The sequence below is a fragment of the Anabrus simplex genome, chromosome 7 (assembly GCF_040414725.1).
Source record: "Anabrus simplex isolate iqAnaSimp1 chromosome 7, ASM4041472v1, whole genome shotgun sequence".
In the NCBI taxonomy this organism is placed as follows: domain Eukaryota; kingdom Metazoa; phylum Arthropoda; class Insecta; order Orthoptera; family Tettigoniidae; genus Anabrus; species Anabrus simplex.
Genome location: NC_090271.1, coordinates 220,705,355 through 220,718,842, shown reverse-complemented (window position 1 = coordinate 220,718,842; position 13,488 = coordinate 220,705,355). Strand labels below are relative to the sequence as shown.

Genomic DNA, 13,488 nt, shown 5'->3' with positions numbered 1-13,488 from the left:
AAACACATTCTCACATTACTGCGTTTACAGATCCTACGAGTCTACTGACCCAAAAATACATTCACACACTTATATTCTACAAATAAACTAATATTTATCATCAAATTTCATGAAATTACACTGATTGAATAAGAAAACAACAAACCCACATTTCCAACATGCCCAGCTACACAATTCACCATCTCTGAATGATCGAGAGTAGCATTAAGGTCTGAGGATTGGAGTTGGTCTTGTCCTATCCATGCTGCTCTTAAACCCAGCAATGGAATATTGATATCTAAGATATAAAACTGCCAGAATGCACAAATATAAATAATTTCAGGAATTTTAATATCACAAATAACTGAAAATCATATTGCACAAGATATCACAACAGACTGATGAAGAACTATCTGTAAAAGGTGTCCAACACCTCCATAACCAATAAAGTTCTACAATCAATACACATAACATTGACTTAAGCCAGGAAACATTAATGGCAGTGAAGGTAATATATTTTGAAATATGGAGACCACACTTGCTTTATGCACTAAATTCTGAAAATTCTCTTATGTTCCAGAATTTGTCATTCTATTTTTTTTTTAATTCATGCCATTCATGTAAGCTGGAATGGTGTAATCTGGTCAGGGTATGTGTAGATGACCGTTTCAGGCTGTCCATTCTGATCTGTGGTCAAGATGTTGCCTGCCATAGCTTGAGCACCTGCACATACAAAAATAATCAATTAAAATATATTACATCAATAAAAATAAAAAATAAAAGAAATTTGACTGTTTAAATACAGATTCAGTAAAAAATAAATTATCTCAGGATAGTTTTAACTGCTTTGTTCCACAGACATGATAATAATAATAATAATAATAATAATAATAATAATAATAATAATAATAATAATAATAATAATAATAATAATAATAATAATAACACCACAAGTAAGAGAACTTACTAAGAAGATAAATCTGGTTCCCTGATCACTGTTACTCACTTAGCACCACCCCGGGGGTCACTTGTAGGATACTTTAAGGTTAAACCTACGGACGTGAGCAACTTCTCTTCCGAGACAAGTCTCGACCGCATCCAAACAGGACATGGAGTATGTGCATACAACCTGTGATTGTGGAGCACTGTACCAAACTATCCAGCACATCATTGAGGAGTGCAATTTGGGAGCCTGCATGGGTGATCTGAAAAACTATTTCAGTGCTGCGCCATCAAGCCTCTAGTGGATAGCTAGACTGGAAGTAAGGCTCTAACATTATTTTGTTTTGTTTCATTCCAATAATATGTATTTTATTATTTGTATGTTTTATTTATTTCTATTATTATTTTTATATATTCTTTAGTATTATCTTTTATTATTTGTATTTATAGTAGGAGGGCTGTAAATACAGTAGTGGCTACGTAGTCCAGATACCTGCAGATCAGGTATGCACAAATAGGATATGGGAGCAGTCAGGTGGAGCTGTTGTCGATGTGTAGTGTGCATTTGACGGATATCCAGTTGTGAGTGTTGTTGTCGTGTGCCGTTAAAGTAAAGAGTGTCGACTTCACTGTTCTAAAGCATGTTTTTAAAAAGTGATCAGCGTTCATGGATTAAAGTCAAGGCTGCCCATGACAACAATGAATCAGAATGTTATTGAGGATTACGTGAAGCCTGTGATGAGAATTCATTACCGTATAGGATGGTTGTACAATGGGTTGAGGCATTTCGTACAGGTCAAAATGAGTCTGCGGATTTGCACTGCACAGGTCCGCTGTCCATTCCTCACGATCTATGGACTGTCCGTAGAGATTGATCTGTCACCAAACGGTGTGTCACATACTGATGAAATGTCTTAATATCAGGAAAATTGCATCCTGTTAGGTTTCACATCAACTCACTGACATACAGAAATGGCACCGATATGCACTGGCTGGCATCTACCTGGACAGATACCGGAATGAAGGAGACACATTTCTGCAGCATATTGTCGCCATTGTTGAGACATGGGTGCGAGCCTACGAGCCTTAATTAAAGTGTTGATCGAATGAACGGCGTCACCTAGGTTCGCCACGTCTATGGAAATGTCAATAGGAACCCAGTTGGGTGAAGTTTATAGTGATTGTGGTATGCGACTACGAGGGTGTTATTCTTACGCATGCTGTGCCTGCGGGACAAACTATTATTGCCGATTTCTGAAGCGACATCTACGTCTGGCTACGCAGTGCAAACGTCCATGTTTATTGCGAGACGATCATCCTATCGTGTTGCATGACAATGCACGTCGCGTCGCAAACAATGTCAAGCTCTTATTGCAATGATGGCATTGGGAGGTCTTGGGACACCCTCCGTACTCACCAAACATGAGTCCTTGTGACTTCGACCCATTTCCAAAGTTGAAGGAACCCTTCCGAGGTCACCGATTTCCTTACATGGCATCTGTACTCCGCGCAGTAGGGTGCTCCATTGCTGTCATCAACAGAGAACGCCTTGCAAACGATCCCCAATTGCTTCCGGACATTTGGCAAAAGGTAACAGACTTTGCGGCATTGAAGGACTGTAATGCAAAGTTCATTAAATATTGCGTTCTATCAGTACTTAATTTACAGTCCTCGTAGTTTGTATGTGTAGTTGTTTTTCTTCCTTATTTTGTGTCATTCCATTGATATGCATTTTATTATTTGTATGTTCAATTTGTTTATTATTATTATTAGTTCATATCTGATTATTTGTTATCTTTTATTATTTGTATTTATAGTAATTTGTATGTATGTATGCATAGTTGTTTTTCGTTCTTGTGTAATGCAATCCACTAAATAAATAAATAAATAAATAAATAAATAATAAATAAATAAATAAATAAATAAATAAATAAATAAATAAATAAATAAATAAATAAATTATCATCAACATCACCATGAGCAGTACATTCTCTATTGATTGCTAAGTCATAAAATTTTGATTTGTGTTAAAGTGTAGTTTTTGAGATAAAGGATTATTGTTAAATGTTTTACAGAACAATCTGTATTTCCTTCTCTGTAATTCCCAGTTTTGAATTCCACAAAATACCTCTGAATCATTCCAACAGCACTTCTCCACACACTTCACAAATGTTCTTATAGGTCTGTACAAAATATAATCCTTTCTCTTAATAATAATAATGTTATTTGTTTTACGTCTCACTAACTACTTTTTAAGGTCTTCGGAGACACCGAGGTGCCGGAATTTAGTCCCGCAGGAGTTCTTTTACGTGCCAGTAAATCTACCGACATGGGGCTGTCGTATTTGAGCACCTTCAAATACCACCGGACTGAGCCAGGATCGAACCTGCCAAGTTGGGGTTAGAAGGCCAGCGCCTTAACCGTCTGAGTCACTCAGCCCGGCTATCCTTTCTCTTATAGAAGAAAAGTATCACATTCATAGAAGTTCATAGAAGTTCAAAATTTAGGTCATCCATATTAAAATTACAGCATCTACAGAAAGCAATCAAACTTTCTTCAAGCAACCACCAAAATGTCAGTAACTAAATGGTTGCAACACAGTGCTCTCAAATACATAGCAGTCAAATATGTTCAGAAATTTCCATGAGCAGAAAGCCTATCTACTTGAAGTGTATGAAGGTGTGGAGAATATTCTTGTCACTAGTGTTTTAATGTTTATCTCCTCTTTCTGTTGTTCCTTTTTACTCACTGATCTATCAATTTGTTTATCCTATAGTGTGTTCCTTTTTAAGAACCTACTTTTCCATATGTGAGTTGAAATCCTATAATTATTTAGTACAGAAACTCAGGAATATGTGATTGTACATGTGTATAATACACGGGCACAGATTTCAATAGAGAGGGAGACACATCATTTATGGTGTAATTGTAAGGATAACACATAAGAAAATTGCAAAACAACTCAGGAGTATAGCAAAACAGCTTACTCATCATTCATCATATGGATATTTACAGCAATAAAACAAAAATGGATACAAATTGTGCAAAAGATCAAATGAAGCTATCAAGCGCATCCAATAAAAACTAGGGAATCAATTTCAAGGCATTCAATATAACTATGTTTTTTTCTAAATCATCAGTCCATAGACTAGTTTGATGCAACTCTGCATGCCACCCTACCTAACCTATGCTAACCTTTTAATTTCTATGCAACTACTAAGTCCAACATCTGCTCTAATCTGCTTGTCATATTCATACCTTGATTTACCCCTACCGTTCTATCACCTACACTTCCCTAAACAAACAACCAAAGAAGTCCTGCGTGTCTTAAGATGTGTCCTATCACTCTATCTCATCTCGTCACATTTAGCCAAATTGTTCTTCCCTCACCAATTCGATTCAGTATCTCTTCATTCTTGATTCGATCTATCCATCTCGCCTTCAGCATTCTTCTTTAACACCACATTCCAAAATCTTCTATTCTCTTTCTTTCTGAGCTAGTTTCACTTCTATACAATGCCACACTCCAGACAAAAGTCTTCAATGTTTGAAGTGAGCATCTTTTTTTTCCCCCTAAGAAAGAACCTCCTTACTTGTGCTAGTCTGCATTTCATGTCGTCCTTACTTCTGCCATGATTAAATTATTTTCCTACCCAACTAACAATATTCATCTACTTCCTTTAAGACTCCATTTCCTAATGTAATCCAATACTCCTTCCCCAAAACTCTGTCCATACCATTCAGCAATTTCTCCAGATCTTCTGCAGTCTCAGATAAAATATCATTGGCAAATCTCAGGGCTTTGATTACCTCTCTTATAAAAATAATTTAATTATGAACATGTTAATATAAAGTGAAGTTCCAATAGATATAGCTAAAGAACTTTATATCATTCTGATAATACCGCTAGTGGTTATACATCTATTGTCATCATTATTTGAAGTACCGGTAGTGTTTTTAACTGTGTTATACACCTATGCCTTATTATGCCTTTGCTGGCGAGATGTAGTGTTTACAGTGCACTATGTCCTCTGGTATGGGCTAGAATAAATTTGTTACCTTCATTGACCTGTCTCAGTCTCAGCCTTGGCTTTAACAATATAAAAGGTGACCGGGGATGAGCGATGCTAGTAATACCATTCCTTATGCAGCTAGTTCCTGTTATGAATGGTGTGAAAATATCACTCATAGGGTCGATGATGATGCTTGTTGTTTAAAAGGGGCCTAACATCTAGGTCATCGGCCCCTAATGGTTTGAAATGAGACGAAATATAATGATAATTTAAAAGTCCAAAATCATCCACTGACAAGAATTCAAAATGCAATGGATGGATATGAATTTAAAACAATCAGTGGATCCAACCCACAATGCCCCACATTCCCAGAAACTAGCGTTCTACCTATAAAGCACAATCCTGAATCAATGATGCTTGTAGTCTAAAGGGGTCCAAAATCCAGTTCATCAGCCCTTCATAATGGTACATATCGCTAGAAAAGTAAAACCATGGTATTTGTCATGTTGCGGTACTAATCAAAAGTAGTGTAGACTCGCGGTTTTCCACACATTATGGTACTACTCACAGGTAATGTAATACGCACAGGTAATGCAGACCTATGTTGTTTCTCACAATGCGGAGCCAATTTCAGGCAACACATACCTATGATGTTCCTCACATAGTGGGTACTAATCATAGGCAGATCCATGGTGTCACTCATATAGTGGTACTAATCACAGGTACTGTAAAACTCACCCTGATTCACACACAAACCTATTGTGTACTTAACATAGTGGTACTACATGCAAGTAAAGGCGACCCATGGTGTTCCTTGCGTGGTGGTACTAATTATAAGTAGTCTCATGGTTCTATTTCGATCATCCCTCGGTCGCCCCTTTTAGTCACCTCATACGACAGGCAGGGGATATCGTGGATGTATTCTTCACCTGCGTCCCCCTCCCACAGGGGGATGTGTGTTTGGTCTGCGAGAACTATTTTATTTCGCTCAAGTCCGCTGGCAAGCTGGTTAGGAGCCCCCTATCCGCCACCTGGGATGCGTCACGTGGGAGTATCACCTCTACCCCTGCTATGCCAGCATAGCAGGTTCGTGGTCATAGGGTCGGTTAGTGCATGCATTTCAGCGGGTTTGGCAGACTGATATGTAATAGCAACTTCTGGCCCAGTGAGGAAAGCAATGGGAAACTACCTCACTCCTCATTTCCCTAGTATGTTTCTTCAGAGACGCCTAGGGTACCTATGACAGCTGTTGGCAGAACTGTAGAGGATCAAACCAGTCTTCGGGCTGAATACCCAACATACATATACCTATTATCTTTATCGGTCTGTTTTCAAACCAACTTTGCTTTAAGGGAGTGAAAGCTGGGTGGATTCAGGATATCTTATTCATAAGTTAGAAATAACAGACAAGAAAATACAGCAAGAATGATTGCTGGTATAAACAGGTGGAAACAATGGCAGAAGAGTTCTTAGAATGAGGAGATAAATGATATGTTAGGAATGAACTCTATGGATGAAGCTGTACATATAAACCAGCTTTGGTGGTGGAGTCACATTAGGCAAATGGAAGAGGATAGCTTACCTAGGAGAATATTGGACTCTGTTATGGAGGATGGTGATGGTTAGACTTGGTTTCTAACGATTTAAAAATAAGAGGTATAGAACTACAGGAGGCCATAGAACCTACTACAAATAGAGGATTGTGGTGGCAGTTAGTAAATTCACAGAGGCTTGCAGACTGAATGCTGGAAGGCATAACAGTCTATAGTGAAGATGTATGTATGTATGTATGTACACTGAGTGGCCTAAAGTCATGGGAAGAGACTGAATGTGATAATAATGAGCTGCTCCTCTGCGAGCCCTCAAAACACAGCAATACGGTGAAGCATCGACTCTACAAGGTGTTGGAATCGTTCTGGAGGGATCTGGACCCACACATCTTGCACTGCTACCCACAACTGGTCTTGTGTAGTTGGTGCGGGGTTCATGGAGCATACACCAGCATCGACAGCATCCCATAAATGCTCGATTGGATTAAGATCGGGGGATATGGAGGGCAATCCATGGTCGTAACTTCACCGAAGTGCTCCTCCAACCATCTGCGTGCCCCCATAGAGTGATGATAAGGCGGATTGTCTTATTGAAGCATGGCATCTCCATCAGGGTACTCTAGGGCCAAAAAGGGATGCAGATGGTCTGAAAGAATGTCCACATAACATGCACCTGTTAGCGCTCCCTGGAGCCGGACAGTGGGGCCTAATTGCAACCATGAGAACGCCGCCCAGACCAGAACTGAGCCATCTCCCACCTGGACACTACCTTGTTGACACACAGGATCCATAGCTTCATGGGGCATACGCCACACTCTCACGCACTCATTAGCTCAATATAACTGGAACCGGGATTCATTGGACCATACCACACGCTGCACTGTTCCCTGGTCCACTGCCGATGTTCGTGGGCCCGCGCATGTCACTGAGCTCTGTGTTGAGGTGTCAAAAAAGGGACACGAGTTGGTCGTCCGCTGGTGAAGCCTATGCGGTGCAGTTGCCTCCTTACAGTCCTGGTAGAAATGGGTTCCTGACTCCCAACATTCAACTGGGCAGTGATCTAACTCACAGTAGCCCGTCGAGCACCCAGAATGGTTCTGCGGATGCGACGTGATATCCTTTTGTTAAACACCTTCGGTCTTCAGGTGCGGTGGTTTACGTGGGTGGTAACATTCTCTCTGCTATATTGAAGATCCACCATCTACATTGTTGACCTCGGAAACCCGAATTCACACGTAATCTACGCAATGCTGTGACCCATGCACCATGCGCCGATGATCACCCAATGTTCAAAGTCGGTTAACTCATGAAGTGTTGCCATCTTTACAACACTGGTGTCTGTGACGGACTGCTCAGCTACGCCGCTGCTAGCCGCAACCCTCAGGGGTCATACGCGACGCATTTTCTAATGGGACACCTCTTCCCGTGACTTTTGACCACTCAGTGTACGTAGGTATGTACGCATTACTAACATTATAAACATTTTAAAATCACACAATTTTTTATACATGTTTCGTCCGTGTTATAGGGCTTCTTCAGCCATAACACTCAAATTTCTTTAAAGACCTCGAACATCGCTCAATAAAAAACTACATCATACTATTTGTTAACTACATTAAAAATAAATTTTCATTTAGAAAAGTGTCTACATAAAATAGTCTTCTTAGACTAAATTGCAGGTTCGATCCTGGCTCAGTCCAGTGGTATTTGAAGACGCTCAAATACATCAGCCTCGTGTCGGTAGATTTACCGGCATGTAAAAGAACCCCTATGGGACTAAATTCTGGCCCCTCTGAGTCTCCAAAAACCTTGAAAGTAGTTATGAAGAAACTTAATAGCGTACATTAGTTACAGTGTTCACTAAAACTGATGTGTGAATCATTGAAATGAGCATTGTTTCAGTCTTTTCTTTTGTTTAAGGCTCACGAGAAAAAACTTCAAAATCTTAAAGTTTAAATGTAGAGAAGATACTGCCAACATGGAACTACGTAAACATTAAGTGAATATAAATGTATGTAGTGATAATAAAAGTAATTCCACATTGTTATGCAGATCTATTTACTACATGCTCACATGTATACTGTAACAAAGCTACTCAAAGCTACTTAGTAGGATACAGTGCTGTTGTCAAGATTTGATATGTATACAAGCAGCCAATCATGTAACGGAAAGCCAGACCAGACCAGAAAGAAGTTTCAAACAGAAGGAGCTGAAATTAAAAAACTTAATTTGTAGATGCATACAATGTTTTTGGTGACATAATTAGAACTTTGAAAAGAGATGCTTATTTTATGTTAAATTTTATGGTTTTTATGTAATTTTAAATATGTTATTTAGATAAAAAGTCTTGCATTTTTATTATAACTTGCTTAAGAGTGATGTAATTTTAAATATTTTAGGTAGATGACATTTCTTGTATTTTAATTATTATTTAGAGTAAATTGTTAGGAGGTTAGGTATCAAGTCCACAAATTGTTTACTTGAATGTTGATCGCCGATGAAGAGAATGATTTGAATTCTTGAAACAAGTATGACATTTTATTAATATGGATTAAATAACTTTTTATAGTACTGACAAGTTGGACAAAAATCTTTAGCAGTGATTTTCAGTGTTATATTATATGTTAATCAATATGGACCAAAATTCAAACCATAATGGTTACAATAATAAATGCAGAAAAAAAATAGTTTACCCAAGAGGGCCAGTGGAAAGTAAATAGTTTATTTCTGCATTGTTATATCTGAATATATATATATTTTTACAGTTCCCATTTCATATTATTTTTCTTTAAGACTACTTCTTTCATGTCTGGTGGAACATCAGTTCTCTACAGGAATTAGTCCCTTCATTCCATAGCTATGTTAAGATTCTTCTAAAACATAGTCATTCACTATCACTTTATGAGAAATACTTCTTGGTACTTTGGACCCCACCAATATGACTTGTTTACCACCTACACCTTACAAGTTTGTATAACAATTACAAGTGCACAAGGTGATACTGGTTCAACACCTGTATTTTCTTCAAGATATCAATTGAACACTTAAGCCTGTAATGCATTTCTCATTATCTTATGTGTGCCTTGTGACAGTGCTGTATTTTACAGTGGCATTTTCTTTCACACATATTTAGTGCACCTAAGAAAATGGGTGGGTTTTTCTGACTAATTTTCGATTTCAATTTCAATGCAACTCTGTGCACTTTTTACGTTCATATGTGTATATTTGTATTATTGAAGTACTGTATATTTACCCAAAAATGTCTTCAACGAGGGACAAAACATGTCCTACATTTTAACATGACTTGCTATCCTTAGTGATTTTATGTAGATCACAATTTGTATTGAAAGATGGAACTAATATGTACATTTCTTATAAAGTGATTAGTAGAGCCCGGATTATATGTAATTACATATTTTGTTCCCATATATGTAGCTACAAGAAAAGTTAAAATGTCGGCGAATCCCATTAAAAGGACCATTATTCCAGGAGTTAAAAGTTACATATTTTTACATATTTCAATGCATAATAAATATTTTAATAAATATTACATATTTTAAATTTTTAATTAAATATTTTCAAGGATATTGTGCATCTGAAAGAAAACACAATTCTTTTTTCACTAATTTTACATTGATTTAATTTTTTTAATTAAACACTTGAAAATGGTTTATAAAGCCTGTACATCTCTAACATCTGAAAATAATTAATAATTTAAAGTGAAGTGCTCTCTCAAAGAATCACATCCCTTAGCTATCCCTTAAGAAATAACGGTACAGTGTGAAGGGTGGGTCAATGACATGTGGAGTAGCCTGGACTCTCTTACGGTACCCGATGGCGGGTAAACGGCGGGAGTAGATGGGACTCTCTTAATGTACGTGACAGCTGTAATCGCTCAAAGCGTAGCCCTGCCTATCTTAATGTTTCTAATTAATATATGTAATTCATGTAGAATTTAATCACTACAGAATATAACTGTATTGAATAGGTGGACACAGTAAATTTATTCTTGAAATAATTTTACTTATTGTTATCTTCAATACAGAACAGATATGAGATTAGTTACTTGTAACATACTTTCTCACTAAGGCCATAGTTTCATCAATTGAAATCCATATTTTCTTTCCACAAACCTCATTGCGAATATTTTGGATTACATTCATGTAATATACACGAAAGTAATTTTTTTTTTGCAATGTTGCTTCACTTGGTTCACTTTCCCCAGTATATTTTCCCCAAAAAAATCCTCAGTGTTTGGTTTTTGAACTTCCTGAAAGGAATTCCAGAATCGACCAAAGCTTTACACAAATCTAATGAGAACCGAGACTGTCTGTTGACAGTAGCAATATCTTCTCTTGACCACTCCTGGCAGCAAACACTTATTTATGCTTAGTGTTGGAAATGCATTGGGTTAAAAAGTACATTTCATTCACAATTAATTGTTTCACAGATTTTACACACTAAAATTGTTCTGTCAGTTGAAAATACGTCAGCACCAAACTCATAAATGTAACCATCAAGTTTACTGTTCAATGGAGAACAGTCTACTTAACTTATAACTTAAAATTCAATAAATCCAATATCTTCATTGGATTTTAAGTTATAACAACTTTCAAAATGGAATAATTATGAAGTTTATAACATGTTCTACTTAACTTCACCATGTTAACTACATGCGGTAAGAGCAGTATGTCTTCCTTTACTTGACAGTTACTGGCGAGTCATACATTTCACAGAAAATCAAACTCTTAACTTTGGTAGACAAGTTATTTAAGGAAAAGATTATTGAGCAGAGGAAGGGGAACTGACAAACAATTTTTACCCAGCAGTATCTAACATTAAGAGGCTCAAACCAATTACAGAGGTAGTATATTTTTGTATGCCTGTCTTTTCAGTGAGGTTTATGAGAAATTCCACCCATCAGGGTTGCCTTTGTAGGATGCTGTTGTAAGATGAAAGAGAAAGGCAAAGCACACTAGTGATTTCATGACAGCCAAACAGCACAGTATACTCACTTGTTAAATATACTAAAACTGACAAGTGGCCGAGTTGCATAACCTAGGTTGATTTACAGTATCAGGGCAGTGAAAATGAAAAAAAGTTCATTCCAAGTACTGTAATATGAAGAGAATAATTTTGAGCAAATAAGAATGTGAGTTTATGACCTTAAAAAAAAAATAGCAGAAATTGACACCAAGTCTTTGAAAAAGGCTGCTATGGCTTAAACAGGTAAATAAAATATTTCTTTTTACGTTCCCAAATTTGCTGAATTTGCTTCACATGGACTCTAGGGACGAGTCATTCAGGAGCGAGTCAGTGAGGAGAAAGACGGTCTTGATTATGCGATTATGAGAAGTGCAGCAGGTTGTAGAGTAAATTGCTCTGGGGATGATGCTGAATTGTGAGAGGCTGTAGTGGAGAGCAGGAGTCTGAAGCACCAGAGAGATGTATGTTCAACCAAGTGCACAAGTACAAACTGCATGAAGTGGAAAACTCATACTGTACTCGAGCGCACTTGTATCTTACTGTCAACAGTAGTTTAATAAATTTAGTTGATACTAAAATACGCTACCTCCATGAGTAGTCATAGTCGTATTATTTTTAAGGACTCTGACAACCTGGTATCAGTGATCATGAATATTACATACCAGCACTTAAATAATTTAGATATTCAGGAACTGAAAATATCAGACAAATGGGCCCGATGGATGTGCAACAAAATAATAATTACCAAGTTAATTCAACAATAATTTCTGAAACAAAAGATATAGAAACAACTTACTAAAAGTTTCTTCAGTAATTTCCTCATAAAGTTCACCAAGAGGTTTCTCTGCTTTGGCTGCCTGGAATGAAGAAAACATTCTCTCACCAAATAACAAACTGAAAATTTAAAAACACAGGAAAATTTCATACTTAGTTCACCTTAACCTAATAGCACCGTGAGACATGGTTAAGGAGGGAGGGAGGGAGAAGTCATAAAATTACTTACTGAACAAAATTTTATCATACAGCTCACAGTAAGAGATGATCATTGTTTGTAATACATGCATTTAAGAAAACACATCATATACAGAAGACAGGAACAAGAACAGGAATACATCATAGGAAAAACACAATGACAGGTCACAATCATAAGAGGAAACCATAAATAAAACACTGCACACGACCACAGTTCGTCAAATTTTTCGAATTGGTTAAAACCATCCCCACTGCCCACCCCTTCATAAGCACTTCCTAGCTAGCATGAAGAAGCCTTAGTCCTTTTGTCAATGGTATTGTTATTTTATGTGAGTCTGTAGAAGATCTGGAGAAATTGCTGAATGGTATGGAGACAGTCTTGGAAAAGGAGTACAAGATGAAAATAAATAATTCTAAAACAAAAGTAATGGAGTGAAGTTGAACAAAGTCAGGCGATGCAGGAAATATTAGATTAGGAAATGAAGTCTTAAAAGAAGTAAATGAATATTGTTACTTGGGTAGTAGAACAACTACTGATGGCAGAACTAAGGAAGACATAAAATGAAGACTAGCACAAGGAAGGAAAACCTTTCTTAAGAAAAGAAATTTGCTCACTTCGAACATTGATATGGGAATTGGAAAGATACGTTTGAAGTATGTATGGAGGGTGGCACTGTATGGAATTGAAACACAGACAATGACTGGCTCCAAAAAAAAAAACAATAGAAGCTTTTGAAATGTGGTATTAAAGAGAAATTCTGAAGGGGAAATGGGTAGATTGAATCATGAATGAAGAAATGTTGAATTAATTGGTGAGAGGAGAACCATTTGGCAAAATTTAACTTGAAGAAAGGATAGAATGTTAGGACAAATCTTAAGACACCCAGGACATGTTCAGTTAGTTTTTGAGGGAAGTATAGGTGGTAGGAATGGTAGCGTTAGACCAAGGCATGGGCATGACAGATTGGAGTAGTGTAGTAGTTACATGGAAATGAAAAGGTTAACACATGATAGGGTGACATAGAGAGTTGCATCAAACCAGTCTA

At 37.2% G+C, this 13,488-nt stretch overlaps 1 protein-coding gene across 2 annotated transcripts in view; it reads right to left on the bottom strand.

Annotated features, from left to right (window-relative positions):
* Positions 1–307: 307 nt before the first annotated feature.
* The window catches only part of LOC136877481 (nuclear transcription factor Y subunit beta), a 46,076-nt gene continuing 32,895 nt past the window's right edge, over positions 308–13,488 (bottom strand). For both annotated transcript variants that reach the window (XM_067151569.2, XM_067151570.2), the window contains 2 exons: positions 12,267–12,327; positions 308–702 (listed from right to left, as the gene is read on the bottom strand). In XM_067151569.2, the coding sequence (XP_067007670.2) occupies positions 673–702; positions 12,267–12,327 (91 nt within the window). In that variant the 3' untranslated portion in view covers positions 308–672. The remainder of the gene's footprint in view (positions 703–12,266; positions 12,328–13,488) is intronic.